Raw genomic sequence first — 19860 nt, 5'->3', positions numbered from 1 at the left:
GCCAGGAAGCCAGATCCAGCATGCAGAGAGGTAGGGGCAGGGGAGGGGCGGCAGGGGGAGGACAAACAGCCTGCAGTCTAATTACAAGTGATCTTGGCGGCATTGCCAAGATCACTTGTAAAGAAACAAGTGGTTTCCCCCGCTGTACATTTAGCCCTCATTGTGCAAAGCAGGGCTAAATGTAGAAAACAAATTGCATGTTCCGGGCGTCGAGAGACTTCAAAACTGTGCCGCCCCTCTGCTCCCCGCCGTGGCCTTGTCGGCAATCTGGTCCCCCCCCCCCCCTCCCCTCCCCAGGGATCCACCACTGTGCAGAAAACTTCTGCAAAAAGCTTCTCTCTAGCTTTAATACAACATACAGTATATGGTACTGATTGAAATTAAGATTTATCCGAAAAGATCTTATGAAAACGATCATTTATTTGATCTGTATTATGATTGGTTGTCAGACACACATGTAGATACTCATTTGATCAATCAATCAATAACATTTGACTTGCTGGCGTCAAAATCAATCGAAAGCTCACTAAATCAAGCTAATGAAGGGTCTGTGGATTGTGATTCCTATTTAATTTGATCATTTTAGTTGCATCCCAACATCAATTGAATGATCATATCACTACACGTGTGGCCAGCTTTACATTTTCCAAAAGTGATAGGAGGATCTTTCTAAACATTCGATTCAATTAGTATCAAGTCAGGCTGGCCCTTGCAGTACATAGCTGTTGGTAGATCAAAAGGAGATTGTACAATCACAAAGGGGCTGATTTATAAATCTTCAGCCCAGTGTATAGCTGGCACTACCACCACTAGATGGAGCCGTGGAACATAGGAATTTGCGCCGTCTAGTGTAGGTAGTGCCATATCAACGGCATTTGCCCAGCTTTATAAATCAGCCCCATAGTAACGGGTGTGGTCAGTTTTAAAGGAACAAGCTTTCAACTAAAAATACCCATTTCTTCTGACTGATATCTAATGTCCATGGTCAGCTCTCTTTAGAAAAAGACAGGAATCTGGTAAATGAACATTGTGTAAAGTGTATATCCAGCCAATGAAGGGTTAAAACTCCTGTTGGGTTTTTACTGCTTACCAGGGCTCCATTACAAAGATTTCCTCTAACTTCCTGTCCTGGTGACAACAATTTCACCAGGCAGGAAGTGAGGGTACATCTCCCACAACAGCACAATCAAAAATAAAAAACACTTTTTAAAAAAAAAAAGTAGAGTAGGGGAAAGCTAGACCTCCTGTTAGCTATTTCTTGCTCTCTGTGTCCCCCATTGCAGATTATCCTTCACGTCCTCTCACCCTGAACACCTTGAGACCTGGCTACTGGGCTGCATGGTGCACTTATGTTTATATGATCTTGTATTTTGCTTAAAGGCAAAAAAAAAGTATTGATTGAAAAGCTAACAAGGGTTCTAACTAGGGATGCACCGATACCGAGTACAGTACTCGGTACAAGTAAATGCACAGATACTTTTCCAGCTCCAGGACTAGACTAGAGAAAAATTCAAACGTTAGGAGGCAGCTGTCATTTGTAAGGAGCACACGGAGCTCCTGGGATTTGTACATCCCTGTTTTATTGTATGATTTTATAAATATATATAAGGGATACACTGAGACCATTTTTCCAAGTACAAGTACTGATACTTGTCCAAGTCCTCATAGATACTAGTACTGATACATTTTTGTTTATTGTCATGTGACAGTTTTTCTAAAACAACCCAGACTAATGATTTCGGAACAGTGGTGGAGTACCAGAGCGAGGTCCCAGCTGCAACCGCTGCAACCCTGGTAGTTCTCATAAAATGCCAAGTATCGGCACTGGTATCTGAACTGGTATCGGTGCATCCCTAGTTCTAAACCTTCCTCATACAAAACGGAAAAAAAATAGTTTGGACATACACTTTAATTAAATGAAAACAATAAAATGTTATAGTACCAAAACATTTACAGGAAGTACAAATACTGTATGTAAATATTTTTGCAACACTTTGTAAAGTACAGTATTACTGAGACGAGTGATTTCATTGAGAAATGTACAATACATTATACATATCAGGAAAGCTAACACACAGAAAGACGTCTACTTGACTACAAGTGATGCTGTCCAGCAGCCAATAGGATGGCGGGATTCTCCGCACAGACAGGCCAAGCTCTGCCCAGGTTCAGGGTATTTCCAATGCTGAGTTGGGATAAAAATATCACTTTCACTTCTCAGTGTGGTTTCTTTAGTCTATATTGCAGCTGCAAGCCAGCCCAGTGCAGCATTTGGCTTTGGTCTTAGAGAAGCAACAGCAGCAAAGATCCAGAGAGCGGTCACCGTCCCAGGTGTGCAGACTACAACTCAGCGATGGCAGACGAGACCCAGAACCTGGTCCAGAATGGGATTCCGGAAGAGAGCGTGGTGGAAACTGGGGAGAGACAATCACGGTACCGATCCACCCTATAAACCTGATCTTTGTGCTTCTATAACCATTGCATTGCAGTAACTACCGAACAATTACCCAATCATTAAAAATCTCGAGCATCAGGTACAATAAGTATCCCACCCGGGGGAATCTCTGGGATTCCAACCTACTAAAAACTATTCACACTGCGTATGTGAGAGGGCTCATAGAAATGATGCATGCTTGTCATAGAATAGACAAGTCCTTGGTGGGTGTTCTGCATATGTACGCAGCAAACATGGAAATAGAAAGAGAAATGTCACAAAGTATTTATGGACTTTGAAAAAAGTAAAAACTTTTAAATAGACACAAAAAAAGAAATCGAATTGAACAGATGAAATCAAACGTTCTAAATGATCTCCTGCGTCTGTTTGATAATTAGTCGGAAAGTCGTTCAGGAAAAGCAGTTCAGCGGTTTGGTGAGGACATCTAATAGGCCGAGGGAAGGAATATTAGAAACTGTGGCAGGTTCTCTTTTTATCTGACTATAGTAATTTGTCTTTGTGCCTCTCGACATTTCTCCATCTCTGTCTGTGTAATCCCTGTTTTTCTCTGTCTCCATTATCTGTATCTGTCCGTATCTATTTCTCTCTGTCTGCATACATCTATCTCTGTCTGTCTCTGCGTACCTCTCTCTCTCTGTCTGTCTCTTCGTACCTCTCTCTCTGTCTGTCTCTTCGTACCTCTCTCTCTGCGTACCTCTCTCTCTCTGTGTCTCTTTGTACCTCTCTCTCTGTCTCTTCGTACCTCTCTCTCTCTGTCTGTCTCTGCGTACCTCTCTCTCTGTCTGTCTCTGTGTACCTCTCTCTCTGTCTGTCTCTTCGTACCTCTCTCTCTCTGTCTGTCTCTGCGTACCTCTCTCTCTTTCTTTTCTGTCTGTCTTTGCCTGTCTCACTTCCTCGCTGCCTGTCTCTGCGTATCTCTCTCTTTCTTACTAATCGATTATGAAAATAATCGTTAGCTGCAGCCCTAGTCTCTGCATACCTCACTTTCTTTCTGTCTTTCTCTGCATATCTCTCTGTCTCTGCATATCTCTTTCTTTCTTTCTCTCTGCCGGTCTCTGTGTACCTCTCTCTTTCTCTCTGTCTGCATATCTCTCTTTTCTCTGTCTGTCTCGGCATATCTCTCTCTCTCTCTTTGTCTCTGCATACTTCTCTCTCTCTCTGCCTGTCTCTGCGTATCTCTCTCTTTATTTCTTTCTGCCTGTCTTTGTGTATCGCTCTCTTTCTCTCTGCATATCTCTCTTTCTCTCTGTCTGCATGTCTCTCTCGGTCTGTCTCTGTGTACCTCTCTGTCTGTTTCTGTGTATTTTCTCTTTCTTTCTCTTTCTCCTATCTCTGTCTCTTCAATTCAAATTGTCAATCTTTCAGATAATCTATTTTGCTTCTCTCACACAAACACTTGTTAGACGTCAGTGAAAGTAATTGCATTGTAAGAACAGCCATTATAAGCTGTTTATAGAACACTTTGAAGGGACTTTATCAAAACTGGAGCATTCAGAATCTGGAGCAGTTGCCCATAGTAACCAATCAGCCTCTATGTTTCATTTTTAAATGTTAACTGGGCAGAAAAGAGAATCTGATTGGTTACTATGGGCAACTGTCCCAGATTTGGACCCCATTTTATAGTTATAAGCAATAGATCAATGAGGTTAAAGATCAGTCGAGTTTGGTGTCACATTTGACAACTGAAGTTTTCACTTTATTTATTCCTAAGTTTTGCCTGGAATTCTGTAAATATGGTAATGGTATTATTTTGGAAAAGAAAAGCAGAGCATAAGCAGAAAAGGGAAATTTCTTCTGCATGAGCGTCTGCAAAAGTACAAGTTGTGAAATGCTTCTCCCTGGCAACTGGTGATGTCATACAGTTCCAGAAGTTTCATTTGGCAGTTGAGCAAAACAAGCCGTAATGGCTTCCCTGGATCGTTTTATGCTCAATTCCCGATATGGATCCTTATCTTAAGTCCAATGAGATTTCCAAATTGTATAAAGATTCTGAGTGAATTGATAGGGCCAGGGAATGTAGTTATGTAGATAATGTATATACAAATAACATTCACATAAAGTGACCCCATCGCTAGGAGCACAAAATGCAACCTGCAGCCCCTGTAAAAGAACACATTAAGGGGAATTTATCAAGACTGGAGCAGGCAGAATCTTGAGCAGTTGCCCATAGCAACCAATCAGATTTTTTCATTTTCAATGCTTATATGAACAAATTGAAAATAGAATCTGATTGGTTACTATAGACAACTGCTCCAGTTATGATAAGTTCCCCCCAGTGTTGTTTGTTCTCGTAAACAATAGGTAACAAAACCGTACTATAGATATACAACACACACAGGAGAAATGGCACTACAGGGAAAACAGGGGGCTACTGGTTGCATTTTGGGATCCTGGCAACAGTATTCTTTGCCAGTGTTTTGGTGTTGCTAATGGTGGATCCAGTCCGTAGCTTAGTAGCATATTTTACATAATTCACAGCAAAACATCGCTCAAACTCTTATGCCAGCTCACATCTGTCCTGGCAGGAATACCAGACCAGGAACAGAGATTTGTGTCCTTGACATGATTAAGATTTATTCAACATATGTGGGGCAGCACGATAGCCAGCGTACTACACCCAAAAAGAGGACTAACATTCATTTTTAAGCAAAGGCACATTAGCATAATTCATGAGTCACATCCCAGTGGCATCCCACATTGGGCCGGCATGGAAATACAAATCATCCAATAATATTTGATTATTTATCACAGCTTTGAAACGGTTAACTCTCTCAGGCCACAGGGTATCTCCCATACTTGCATAACAGTAATTGAAGGATTCATCTTTCATTGTGTGCCAACTTGGTCTGGTGTCTGTCATTATACCATATTTTGGGAGTATTGGTCCCCTTATCAGCTCCCCACACACAGATGCTGCCAATAAACGAAATCAAAAAATGCCTGTAACCAGCAGACTGAAATTAATCATATATGTTGCAGAGTCTGCAGAAATATGTCCTTGCAAACCTTGCTAAAAAAAACCTGTTGCTTTCTACAAACCTTGGGACTTATCTATAACAAGAGGGAGTCTCGAATATCAAGATGGATCCTTTAGCTTAACCAACTTTTCCACCTCACATCACAACCGTGTCTCAGGTGCAGGCAAACAGGCGCGTCTTCGCCTCCAATGAACACATCCAAAGATAGCCGCGCTCCAAGAGTCTTCACCAGGATAAAAGAATCTTGTTGATAGCAAATACACATAGTGGAAATCCCCAGGAACGCTTAAAAGAGAACTATGAGGTGAGTGATTTTCACTCATTCTCATAGTTATAGCCGACCTGTGACAAGGAAACTGTCACAGGTCGGCTCAGTAGATCGGGAAGTTAGCGAACACATACCGGAGCTCGCTCACTTCTCGATCCTGTCACTGCAGAGAGCCGTGACAAGGGAGGGACTGGATTCCCCCCTCCCCTGTCTGATCCTCCAGCGCTGACTGGCGGAACAGACGGGGGAGGGAGCGGGTACTAGATAGGCAGAGCCAGCTGTCACTCACGCAGCTGGGTGGATCCAGATATAATTGTCGGGATTCGTTTCAGCTGCGGCGTCTCAGTATACCGCAAGCTGTAGCTCGCGGTATACTGAGCTTAGGGTGACGGGAGGACGCTAGTTTGTGTCCTCCAGTTACCCATAGGAGAACTATGGGGAAAAGCCCTGACCCCATAGTTCTCCTTTAATCTTTTACACGTTTCACCATTACGGCTTAGTCATAGAGATCCTGGTGAAGACCCTTGAAGTGCGGCTATCTTAGCATACTTTACATATTTAAAACATATTTTGAAAAATGCAGCAATGTTGACACCTCAGCCCTCGCTCAAGAAGTCACTAAGTAAGCATCTAGTTGGCATTTGTAAAAAGTCTGCTGACTTTTTGTTCTATAGTTGGGAAACGGAAAAAAAAAGAGAATTATGACTGAAACTCATCGACACATAGGGAGCCGGGGAGCAAAGTGCACAATTCAGTGCCCACAGCAACCAGTGAGAATGTATCACAATGGATTTTCTATTTGGAGGTTTGGGAAAAAGTCTGAAGGCCTTATTGAGTCTTTTTGCCTCTCCATTACTGAGCAAGAAGACCTCACCCTGCCAAATGGGCAAGAGCTGCTGTCAAGACAGATGAATAATATAAAAGGCTTGAGTATGCAGACACCCAAAGCATAGGTTGTAGGAGATCATTAAGAGGAGTCTTAAGGGATCGCCTAAAGGCAGTCAGAGTGGGAGATAGACTGACAGGTTGGGGTAAGGAGTTCCAGAGGATGGTAGAAACTCTAGTGAAGTCCTGGAGGCGAGCATGGGAGGAGTTGACGAGGGAACTGGAAAGCAGGAGGTCTATTCAGCCCTTAGGAATAACTTGGCTGGATGCTCTATAAAAGTGCGTTATATGTTGAGATAACTGGGTAGGAAGAAGTGAAGCGTGGGCATACAACTTCAATGCCAGCTCAGATGGAACAATAGCATTTAAATAAGGATTTCAGAACTGTCCCGTCAATATCTGTCCCTTGAAATAGGTTGCCAAGATCTATTTTATATCACCTTTGTACATACAGATGTGTGAAAAAGTAAGTACACCCCATGGAAATTTTAACATATTTAAACAGGCAAACATAGGTTCTTGATTCAAATAGTGCTTACAGATAAAGGCAGTATACTTGAACAAATGACACCAAAAATGTACTTGGTGTAATGATTTTCTAAATGAAAATTAAAAAATGCAGATTTGTCATATTAAGAAAGTAAGTACACCCTACATTTACCACCATTTTAAATCCATGAAACTAGAATCCGGTATTTCATGTTAAGTGGCAATGACTAGAAACTGGAATTGTATTGTAATGTCTTCCTTATATTGTAAAGAGCTGCACAAACTGTTGTCGCTATATAAATCCTGTATAATAATAATATTGAGAATGCAGGTGGAGCCTGACTTATTTAAACCTTCAGACTTCTAGGGTCTAGTGGTCTCTTTGTTATTGACGTGTATGGTGTCATTATGCAAGATCAATAGAGCTCTCTAAATCCCTCAGAGAGAAAGTTGCGGGATGCCTGTGAGTCCAGCAAGGGATTTCCAGCAAGGGATTTGAGACAAGGCCTTCTGGTCTTGTACTGGTCAATGTACTGAAGACTAGTGATGGGCCCAACACCCCAGTGTTCGGTTCGTATTCGAATATTCAAACGGCCGATCAGTTTGAATACGAACTCGAACCTAATGCAAATCAATAGGGGTCGAACGTTCGGAAACAAATGTCCGCTTTAAGAGTGCTTATATGCAAGTTATTGGCCATAAAAGGTGTATGGGGGTCCGGATACTGCCCTAGAGGACAGGAATCAATGAAAAAAAAAACAAAAAACATTTTTAAAGGAGCAGTGATTTTAACATCACTTAACCTCCCTGGCAGTATTCCCGAGTGTAGCTCGGGGTTACTTTTCCATACCATAAATGGTAACCCCAAGCTACACTCGGGAAAGCCGCACAGCATTTACTTACCTTGTCCCTCGAGCCGCGCTGTGTTCTATGGCCGATGCCGGCTTTCGTCTTCCGGGTTCCGTCGCTTGCGAGCGTATGCGCCGCAGGGGGGCGGAATCGGCGGGGTATTAAAAAAAAAAAACGGCAAAGACGAAAAAAATTCAAAAAACAACAAAATAGACAGAGAAATGACATGAAAAAAATAAAAAATCATACCGCCAGGAAGGTTAAAGGGTAAGAATAAAAATAAAAAATTCCTTCAAATATCATGCCTGGGGGGGGGGTCCCCATAAACTGCCTGTGAAGTGGCGGATCTGTAGGATGTATAGAACCTGCTGCAGCAAAACTGACATTTCTAAAGAAAAAAATAAATTCTTTTTTTTACTCTTAACGTGTGCAGTTCCCCCTCCCCTTTACGTCTGGTAGTAATGTTAGGAGGGACCATTTAAACATTTTTTTTTTTAAAGTGTAGGGTTCCCCCTCAAAGTCATACCAGTCCCTTAAGGTCTGGTAGGAATATTGAGGAGGGACCCCATGTAAAAAAAGTGTGTGGGGTTCCCCCTCAAAGTCATACCAGGCCCTTAAGGTCTGGTCGGAATTCCAAAAGTGAAAAAACATAGGGTTCCCCCTAAAATTCCATACCAGACCCTTGGTCCGAGCATAGGCCTGGCAGGGCCGGAAAGGGGGGGGGGGCGAGCGAGCGCCCCCCTCCCTCCCACACCAGGCCACATGCCCTCGGCACTGCGAGGGTGCTTTTCCAGGGTCGCCCATGGAAAAGCACCTTGTCCTCGTGCCAATGGGGTCAAGGGCCTCGTCCCCACAACCCTGACCCGGTGGTTGTGGGGGTCTGCAGGCAGGGGGCTTATTTGCATCAGGGTACCCCTTTAATTAAGGGGGCACTCAGATGCCCTCCCCCTTGTGAATAAGTAAGGGGTACTTTTACCCCTACCCATTCACTAAAGTATTCAAAAATAGATTCAATAAAAACACCAGACTTTAATCAAAAATCCTTTATTTGAAAAGAAAAACTTCCTTTTTTTTTTTTAAACCCCCAAATATGGATCTACCGACGTAATCCATGCTCAATCACGATGTCCAGCATTGTCCACGACGACGGAATAAAAAATAAAACAATAAAAAATAAATAGAAATAATAATAATAAAAGAACAAAACGACGACTGCCGTCCCGTCCTCTCCTCGCCGACTCCCGCCGCATAATGGCATTTTGACAGCTAGTTCCGCCCAATTGTGTAGTTTGCCGTCATCTAACTCAATACTGAGCCCTGATTGGGCAAAGTCTTGCACCTGACCGCAGCCTTTAACCAATTAGGGCTTCCAAGGGTGCTTTGCCTTGTGGGACATTGTGCGGTCGACCAGACTGCGAACGACCCCAAAAGTTAGGTGTTTGGCGAACGCACGAACAGGCAGTGTTCGATTCGAACTTACGCTCGACTGGAATCGGCAGCCCATCTCTACTGAAGAATGATCAACCCAAGATACATTGTTTGGTTGTTTGGTTATGTTTTCACGAATTGAAGACAATAAGGTTTATATACTAAAGGCAAAAAGGGTCATTACTTTGCAAAGGAATTTTCCTTTAGCTTAGTGAATAAGGTGAAGCCCTGCTGAATTATTTTATCCAATCACGCGCAAGCAAAAATACATAATTTTTTTTCCTTGCACACGATTGGGCATTCTTTGCAAAGAGAATTTTATTCAGCTAAGAGAAAATTCACTTTCAAAGTGAACAAGCCATTTCCCTTTACCAAATCAGTTTCAGTATTTCAGTTGAAGAACTTAAAAACAACTGTAAAGCATGGTGGTGAAAATGTTTTGCTGCTTCAGAGCCTGGGCAGCGTGCAGTCCTTGAGTCAACTACTGTAATCACTCTGCATTATATGTGCTCAATCGGAATGTGAGACTATCTGTCCAAAAGTTGAACTTGAACTGAGTCTTTCAACACGATAGTGATCCAAAGTACACTAGCAAATCTACCTTGGAATGACTCAAAAAGAAGAAATAGAGAGTTATGGACAACCGTTGTTAACGCCCTGATTTGATTCCCACTGAAATGTTGTAGGGGAATTTTAAAATGGCCATGATTCATGCAAGGAAACCCACAAACATCTTGCAACTTAGGGGATTTTTCATGGAGAAGTAGTCAAAAATTTCAATGTTATAGACTAGTGGGTAGTTAAACAAAATGCCTTCAAGTAATTTCCACATTACATCTATTTATACTAAAACTAAACAATAAAGGTGATCAGCGCCAGTAAGTGTAATGTGGAAATATGAGCTACCAAGCACTAAGGATATAACTAAATATCTGTAAAATGTGAAAAAACAATATTGTGCCGAGCTAATAATCATACATATCTAATAAATTGAAACATATATAAATGAGTCACATATATGAGCCTTCAAACAAATGAGGCATAAGAAATATCTACACACATACAAAAAAGCAATATAGGCAAAAAAAGTCCCAAGGAAAAAACAAACGCAAACAATGGTGATTGTGCAAAAAATTCCTCAGATGATTCGCAGCCAGTGTGCATATAACTCTCCGGCTTCGTCCGGCTCAGCCGGACGAACAGTTTTCTTATCACTTTGCTGCCATTTGTCCTGCTGGTATGATCCAGCAATACCCAATGCCTGTACTGTTTACACCATTGTGAGTACGCATTTTTTATATAATAAATTGCATTTTATTGGACGTTACGCACTATGTCCTTGTCCTTTTTCTCTTTCCACCTGGATTTATACTGGTACCTGTGATCTGAGGAGACCTTATCGCCTTTTTCTGTGCATGGGCTTCCCTCCCCCATTAAGAAGGGAAAAAGTGCATTTGACCTAGCTCTGTGGGTCTACCTCCCCAGGTGAGCATTCACTTGTTATCATCACTCACTGGGTGGAGGTGAAGGTCTGCCTGCATTGTGTGATTATCCTTACCTGAGAGTTATATGCACACTGGCTGCGAATCATCTGAGGAATTTTTTGCACAATCACCATTGTTTGCGTTTGTTTTTTCCTTGGGACTTTTTTTGCCTATATTGCTTTTTTGTATGTGTGTAGATATTTCTTATGCCTCATTTGTTTGAAGGCTCATATATGTGACTCATTTATATATGTTTCAATTTATTAGATATGTATGATTATTAGCTCGGCACAATATTGTTTTTTCACATCTATTTATACGTTTGTTGAATAAATGAATACATTTTTCTTATTCAAATTATAAAAATTATTTATATTCAGGTACACTGCCTGGCCAAAAAAATAGGGTCACACACTCTAATATTTCGTTGGACCACCTTTAGCTTTGATTACAACACACACATTTGCTGTGTCATCATTTTGATAAGCTTATGCAATGTCACAACATTTTTTCAGTCCAGAGTTGCATTATTTTTTCTCCAAGATCTTATAGTGATGATGGGAGAGTCGGACCACTGTGTAAAGTCTTCACCAGCACATCACAAAGATTCTCAATGGGGTTAAGGTCTGAACTCTGTGGTGGCCAATCCATGTGTGAAAAGGATGTCTCATGCTCCCTGAATTGCTTTCAGTGAGAGATGAATCCTGGCATTGCCATCTTGGAATATGCCCACTGTGCCATCAAGGGAGAAAAAAAATCCAATGATGGATAAAAACCTGGTCATTCAGTATATTTAGGTAGGCAGCTGACCTCATTTTTTGGGGACATATTGTTGCTGAACCCAGACTAATTATCCAAAGGAAGTCTCTTACCTATTTGCTTAGCTAAATCCAGGTGGTGACGCTTTTTTTTTGGCCAGGCAGTGTTTATCACCTTTGTCTGTAGGCACTGTTTGAATGAAAAACTAAGGTGTTCAAACATGTTGTAAAAGTCAACTTAACTTCATGGGGTGTACCTAATCTTTTACATGACTTTACATGGAGAAGGGCTTAATGCACCCCTAAACTCTGATATCTGAGGGTCAGGATTGCAAATGAGGTCCTTCAATCAGTTTTTGGTTTACTTTGGATATGCCTTTCCCTCTCTTTAGTACATGTTATGGGTACCTAGAATAAATAGGTTCCAAAGAAATGATCCAATGACAATTGGTGTTCTTATAGCAATGGGGTTGAGCAGTTCTGTTCTAAATGGACAGAAATATTAAGCCTATGCTGGCCATGAACAGCTCTTTTTACACAATTTCAGCCGCTTTCTATTAACTGACAACCGTAGAAAAAATTCAAAACCATGAAGACGACCTACAGGGAACATTTTCTGTCAAAGCCATGAACAGTTGGTGGTTAGTTGCCTTGATCCATTTGTTTGTTTTAATCAAATGCTGGTTAAAAATTATTTTACTATTGACTGAAAACAGACTTCACTTGAGTGTGTCCAGCATTGGTGGAGTGGTTAGTCTTTATAGCTGTCTAGGTGGCTGTTGTATGGCCTGGGTGATTTATGTGCAAAGAAAATCAATAAAATGTCAGACTAGCTTTCAGCAGCCTAACTTCAGTTTTGAGCTCAGGCCACACTTTGTTAGTTTCATAAAGCTCCTTTTGGAAATGCAAAAAAATGTGTGCTACGGACTATCCACCATTATCTCAAAACACAAAGATACAGTTTCAAGAACAAACATCCATCTGCAAGGAGTGAAATATCACAAGCGTAAAATGTAACGACGCTATAATATGATACAGTGTAAGGTTACATCTTGATCTCTTAAAGTCCTGCACAATAAAAAAACGCATTAAAAGGAGAATTATGGTGGAAGTGAAAAACACTCATCCCCATAATTCAAGCCGACCTGTGACAAAGAAGCTGTCACAGGTCGGCTCCGTTGATCGTGAAGTCAGCGAATACATACCACTGATCGCGGAGTTCCCGATCCTCTTCCTGCAGAGAGTGGTGACTGTCAGTCACCACTCCCCGCAGGGATTCCCACCTCCCCTCTCCGTTTCTCCAGCGCTGACTAGAGGAACAGACGGGAAGGGGCGGGCAGAGCTGGCTCTGCCTCTAGTTAGGCAGAGCCAGCTGTCAATCAGCCAGCGGGGTGGATCTCAACAGTATTGTCGTCATACATCACGACTGTAAAGCGGCCCTGCGCTCTCAGCATATAGCGGGCAATAGCCCTCTGTATACTGAGTTTTGGGTCACCTGAGGACATTAGTATATGTCCTCCCTTGACCCTGAGGAGAACTATGGGGCAAAAAGGTTGCCCCATAGTTCTCCTTTAAAGCATAACTAAACCTAAAAACAAAAAAATACACATTTTACAGCTTACTATTCCTCAGATGTGGTGGCTGCATTAGTTTTAAATTTTTTTAGGATTTTCTAGATGGCTAGAAGAAAACTTTCTGGAAGTAATCTTTTTAATTTGTAAATAAATATAAAGGACTTAGTAAATAATTTGTTTAAAGGGTTTTAGGTAAAAAAAATAACATCAAAGGGAGTTTTTTTTTAAATAAAAAGGGTCTTGGGTAATAATTCCATTTTTACTTAACACCAAAGTAAAAATAATTATTTTGGATTATTATTTATTAAAGAAGTGATTTCCCTCATCATTTCTAAATAAAAGGCCTGTCAGTTGCTTGAGTTTGATTCATGCCCAATCTGTTAAATAAATATAATGAAAACGTTTTTATTTAATATTAAAATATTATATTCAGTTTTCTTCTGACCTGGAAAAAAACTGAAGTTTTATACATTTCTAAACTTTTACTTTACTTTCAGCACCTATTTAGTTTTAAAACTTCTTAGTTATGCAATGGAAGTGCTAAGTGGTGCGCTGTGTTTAGTGCATCAATTGCCCTTAATCCGGCCCTCGGTCTAGCGTACAAAAGCAATCCTGAAGTGAATAGGCACTGGCCAGGTAGCCCCTATTGCTGATTTATTTTAATGAAAACAAACTCACAATAATATGGGATAAAAAATGTTTTCTAGTGACTGTGGAAAAAATGTAAATCAGACTTTTTACATTGTCTCTGGAGTCATGCGAAATTGTCCAGCAATGAATCTTCTTACTTTGGAAGGAGACCTGCTGTGGCGGCCAGGAACTCGTGATACCAGCCTTGATTGTTCTTCTGATATGTATTCTTATAAGTATGTGCTCCACATGTCCTGACAGAGGAGGAACTCTCGCTAGGATTAAACAGAGATTGTAGCAAGAATATGCAGGCGGAACAGGCCCCTTCAATAAAGATTTTCACAAAAAGGCAATGGAATGCCGAGAAGACCGCACAGGGAAGACCATGGCGGAGCAGGGATAGGTAAGTATAATACTTGGAGGGGGGGGAAGGATAAGGACATAGCACCCTAGTAAGTGCTATAAGTACTATAAGTACACAAACTCTAAATTCTAACTCCTAAAGGAATACAATACTTTTAATCACATTAGATGCTTTCTATGGGCCTATGGGGAAAAGGCCGGATATGAATAGTACCATGAAACTTGCTGCACGTTATTGGCTTTTGCTCCTAGTCTGATGCATCGTGTTCATTATTCTTGTTCTTTTTTTTTTGCAGTACTGTGACCTGTACCAAAAAGACAGTAATGCCCATACTGTCCATCTTCGTAGCTCTGCTTATCGCAGGTCAAGCCGTATCCGTCTACTTTATCTCTCAGCAGCAGTCCACCATTAGCCATCTGCAAGAGACCACAACTGCATTAAAGTTGAAGGACATGATGAAGAATCTTCCAGGTTCACGTATGTAGCATTCTCATTGCAGAATACAATACACACATTGTCATCCACAGAGCAGCTATATTGTTGATGCATATCTGAAATGCAAATGCCTCAGCAACTGTCTGTGTTACCCATAACAACGGACCAGTGGAAATAATATGCTATGTCAAAGACCATAAAAACACTTACATTCAATAAACTTTTTATGCAATCCCATATATTGCAACTGTGCTTCCTTCAGAAAGACAAATCCATTTTCTTTTTCAACCATTTTAAGCAAGGTAGAACTACAGACTCATTATGACTTTACAATTTCCTTGCATAATGTATCTCTGATTGCCCAGGAATGTGCATAATTAGATTGGTGTTCGTAGAACACAGATTAGTGACAACCAATGGATTTTACAGGGAGTTTACTGGTGTTCTCAGGATTAAAAAAAAAGCCTTTTATAGCCGTAAATCCCCACACTATCTGATTGAGTGGGCCCGGAAAGCCCATTTAAGACACTTTAATATGCAAATATCCATTGGAGATCCCTGCTACTGTGTACACTGCATGCTGGATAATCTTGCCTTGCATATACAATGGTCCTCTTAGAGAACAATGGTATCTTTATGTTTACCTTGCATTAATAAGTTTCACTAGCAGGTGGAATTAGTTGTATATGTAATCACGTGTTATGTATATGTATAGTTATGTATATACTGTACATGTATCATGTGTTCCAGTCCTGGAAACTGGAAGCTGACAGAACAAACAGTGTGTAGATAAATATAATATTTTTTTTTGCATAGTAGTACTGCACTGGAGAAATTATTATATGCTGTCTAAATGACTCAGTTCAACTAAATTAGGTGATGCCTGTGATCATTAAAAATATGAAAGAAATATTAATTAGGTATTTAAAGATGAATCTAAAAAAATATTTGTAAAACTGACTTCCTTCATATATACAACAGTTTCCTGAAAAATAACTGACATCATTTGGACAAGTCAAAGAATTGTTGTGAATGTTGCTTTTTCGTAGCAGTGTTCTGATGAAATAATGTCCGTCGTGTTTTCCACCTACAGCTCAATCCCAAAATCGCCCAAAACTGAGGATGGCATCATTTAATATTCCTCTGGCATTCAAGGATACAGACGGCTCTTCACCAGTAAGTTTGTCTGCTTACATTAAAATAGTTTGCTTACTTTCTGTCATTTTTTCCTTTCCTGGTGCCTATATGTGGCAGCGTACAGATACAGGGGGGCAAAGCACCAACCATCTGTATCCTGCCATATAGGCACCAGGAAACTGGCAAATGATATACCTACCTTTCCTGGTGCCTATCCATGGCAGGATACAGATGGTTGGTGCCCTGTTCCCATCCATCTGTATGCTGCCATGTAGTCACCATGAAACTAGTTATATAGTAACAGTAATAATAATAGAATAAATATAATGATATAGTGATGTAGTAACAGTAATGTTAGCAAGAAAATATAACCATACAGGTTATAGAGAGAAGAGACTTATAGAACCAAAAAGCTCTCAAAGTGAATCAGTGCGTAGCCCAGTAGAGCCTTGTTATAACAGAAAGTATTAAAGCAGACCTTTACACTCAAAAATCAAATTCTCCCAATGCATCTCTCTATCTATGATGATTAATAATAACATAGACATGTCAGGTGTAAAATGCTGTGATTTTGAAATGCTTACACTTGCAGAGCATTCACTTCCTGCTTTGAAAGAGCAAAATGACTTCAGTGTGCCAAAACAATGCACACGGTGATTGCCTCGTCATCAGCAGAGCATTGCTGGGAAATCTCATCCATATTCTCACGAGATCTCAGGGAAAGGCATTTTCCTCCCCTGAGATGATGTGCATGGTCACATGTCTAGTCACATGTGCTAGAAATCCAGGAAGTAATAGGAGAGGTAGTAATCTGCCCTTAGTAAACATGGCCGCTGTCAGGAGACTGGGGAAGAAAAGAGAAATAAGGTATGCAAAGAATAAAAAGCCAGCAATCATCTAGAAGTATGTGTTTGTAGATTGTCATTACTAAAGAATTCTAAAGGTGTCTTTGTTGTTATTTTAAAGATATGGGTAAAGGTCCACTTTATATATCTATATTTATCAGATATTTGGCCTTATTCAATAAAAAGTTACAATTCTTAGGTAAAGATTTCCCAGCAATGTTTTGGAATCCATCTTGTGCTGGTCTGACTTCAGTATAATGAATTCTGATTGGTTGCTATAGGTTATTCCTACAATTGGCGCTCTTTATTAAATAAAGGTAATAGTAACAAGATGAGCCCTGAATTAAAATCGTTGTAAGAAATTGATGGAACCTTACTGAAAATGATCACGGTTTACCAGATGGACTTCTTTATTTGCAGAACCTGGAAGAAATTGCAGAAGGGAGCAACAAGATTGAAGATGCAGTTAAATACATGCTCCTGGTGAGTGGCTGTGTCAGTTCTAATGCCACAGTCTACATTGGCTTCTTAATCATTTTTTTATTAAAACTGAACTCCAGCAAAACAGCAAAGAACACGAATGAAATACATACATATGAGAGCTGTTAGCAGCCATAGACTTTGTGCGTTTGCCCATCCATTCCACAGTTGCCAACATTTTAAAAATATTTACAGGGACACCTTTTCTGCTCTGTGTCAAGCAAGCCAATGTAGGTGGAGAATGCACTTTAATTATCGGTGGGGAATTCATCTAAAATTGGTGTAGTTCTACAAGAGGTACAAAATGTACAATTTAATTTTAAAATACTTTTTTGTACAGGAAGATTTATCATAAAAAGGACAGAAATACAGCAAGTAGGCTTTTGTTCATTAGTAAAATTATTTAAGTATTTGTTTAGCTAAGTACAACTTTTAAGCTGGTCAAACACAGCTTGAATTTTAGCCGATGCCTGCTGAATCAGCCAAAATTTGAGCCATGGGTAGCCCTGTCGATGACACCCAGCTTGACAAAAGTGTAAGGGGAGATTTACACTGACCACCGTGTAAGGGGAGATTTACACTGACCACAGTGTAAGGGGAGATTTACAATGACCACCGTGTAAGGGGAGATTTACACTGACCACCAATGTAAGGGGGGATTCTACACTGACCACCAATGTAAGGGAGGATTCTACACTGAGCACCAATGTAATGGGGAAATCTACACTGACCACCAATGTAAGGGGGGATTCTACACTAACCACCAATGTAAGGGGGAATTGTACACTGGCCACCAATGTAAGGAGGATTCTACACTGACCACCAATGTAAGGGGAATTCTACACTGACCACCATGTAAGGGGGGATTCTACATTGACCACCATGTAAGGGGGGATTTACACTGACCACCAATGTAAGGGGGGATTTACACTGACCACCATGTAAGGGGGGATTTACACTGACCACCAATGTAAGGGGGGATTTACACTGACCACCAATGTAAGGGGAATTCTACACTGACCACCATGTAAGGGGGAATATACACTGACCACCATGTAAGGGGGAATATACACTGACCACCATGTAAGGGGGAATATACACTGACCACCATGTAAGGGGGAATATACACTGATGGCCAATTTAACAGGAATGTTTAAACCTACCACCAATGTAATAGAAACATTTACACTGACCACCAATGTAACAGGGGTATTCACAGTGAACCCTTCACTAACCTCTGCATTCAAATCCACCCCCTCCCTGCTAACCTTTGCACCCCAAACCTCCTTTGATCACCTCTGCATCCCCCCTTTTCACCTCCAAAGCCCACCTCCTTCTTGCCTTTGCCCCCTAAACTGACCCTTTTTTCAACTTTGCACTCCTCCTCCCCCCACTTCTTTGCACTCCTCTGTGCTGCACACTTACCTGGTTTTCAGTGGCACACATGAAATGGTTTGAAATGTTTGCCATTTTGTATATGTCAGTATCAAGGCAATTAAAGTTTTTATTTTTGATATCTACCTGGGGTACAGCTTAACATAGAGATGTGTAATACATTTTTCGCTGTAATGTCACTCTATGTGCTTCTTATCTCTATTCCAGAACCATGAATTCTCTGTGTTCCCTGTACATTGCATAACTATAATTATTTTATGTCCCTTTCTTATTTGTAGAGAACCAATCCCCTGAGAACTTACCCATCACTGAATGGCACCGTCCTGGACAATCTGAGGAAGCTGAAAAAGAACCTGAGTGACCAGGAGTGGATGGTCAGTGTTTATAATACGAACTTAGAAAACCATAAAACCAAAAACTATCCCGTTGCTCAGAGCAACCACAATACCTATTGATTTCAAAATGTGAAACCTGATTGGTTGCTAGGGGCAACTGTTTTACGTTCATAGTTTTCATAAATTAAAAGTATATGGTAAAGCCTTTTTTTAGATTTTGGATACAGTGGTGAGGGGGTTAAAGCACCCATCATTTCTTTGCAATCATTGTCCTAATAACAAAATGATAGACACAACAGGAAATGAGACATTTTCTCCAATGGGATGCACAGGAATAAAAATAACTCGAAAGGGGCACCAGCCCTTCCTTACTCTATCCAAAACTGAAAAAATCAGATGCATTTTAAAATTAAAAACTTGTCTGTGCAATTCCATAACAATAAAAATATACGCCTTTTATAATGACCTTAGCTATGCTTTTTTCCCCCTCTTTCAGGTTTTTGATGCATGGATGCAGCAGTGGTACCTGTTCTATCTGGTGCAGAACACTGACACACCCAAGACTGCTCCGGCCCCAACAGGTAGAGATGGAATTCATCAGGCACTGCATACAGGCTTCTCGCTGCCATGGTGCAACATGGAAAGGCAAAAACAGCAGCAATTACAGCCTTGTGTGGTCTTTGTTTTAGCTTTTGAAAACATATAGCGCTCGCACAGAATTGTTGCTGATATATGAAATCGGCTGTGTAGAAGTTCTAATAACGTGACATACGAATGTCATAAATAAGCACATAAATGTTGTCATATTCAAAACAGACACAGTTACTGGCCCCCTAATGAACACAAAATGTACTCCAGGGAGGAGAAACAGGAAGTTCAGCTTAAAGCAATGTCCTGTCTGTCACCAAAACATGTCACTTGATTGAGGATCTAGCCATTGCCCAGACTTTTTCAAAAATTATGGTTGGAGTTTCAGAATAAATCTAAACAAAATGCAGAACTGAGCCATAGTTAAGGTAGCAGCTATGCCCCCCCCCCCCACCCCCCCCCCCCCACACCTATTTTACAACA

General features: G+C 40.8%; 1 protein-coding gene and 1 long non-coding RNA gene across 3 annotated transcripts in view; one reads left to right on the top strand and one right to left on the bottom strand.

The window, feature by feature from the left end:
- Window positions 1-2198: 2198 nt before the first annotated feature.
- The window catches only part of LOC108785801, an 18152-nt gene continuing 490 nt past the window's right edge, over window positions 2199-19860 (bottom strand). The window contains exons 2-3 of the long non-coding RNA XR_001941153.1: window positions 6297-6303; window positions 2199-2282 (exon numbers count right to left, since the gene is read on the bottom strand). This is a non-coding gene — a long non-coding RNA (uncharacterized LOC108785801). The remainder of the gene's footprint in view (window positions 2283-6296; window positions 6304-19860) is intronic.
- The window catches only part of CD74 (CD74 molecule), a 21095-nt gene continuing 3457 nt past the window's right edge, over window positions 2223-19860 (top strand). Inside the window, exons 1-6 of one of the 2 annotated variants that reach the window (XM_018554948.1) lie at window positions 2223-2433; window positions 14458-14639; window positions 15691-15773; window positions 17000-17062; window positions 18733-18828; window positions 19286-19370. In XM_018554948.1, the coding sequence (XP_018410450.1) occupies window positions 2354-2433; window positions 14458-14639; window positions 15691-15773; window positions 17000-17062; window positions 18733-18828; window positions 19286-19370 (589 nt within the window). In that variant the 5' untranslated portion in view covers window positions 2223-2353. The remainder of the gene's footprint in view (window positions 2434-14457; window positions 14640-15690; window positions 15774-16999; window positions 17063-18732; window positions 18829-19285; window positions 19371-19860) is intronic. The other variant, XM_018554949.1, reaches the window with a different exon arrangement.

This window comes from Nanorana parkeri, unplaced genomic scaffold, assembly GCF_000935625.1.
Source record: "Nanorana parkeri isolate BGI_ZX_2015 unplaced genomic scaffold, ASM93562v1 scaffold179, whole genome shotgun sequence".
NCBI lineage: Eukaryota > Metazoa > Chordata > Amphibia > Anura > Dicroglossidae > Nanorana > Nanorana parkeri.
Note: the sequence above shows the minus strand (reverse complement) of the source record. Positions and strands in the feature narration are given on the sequence as shown.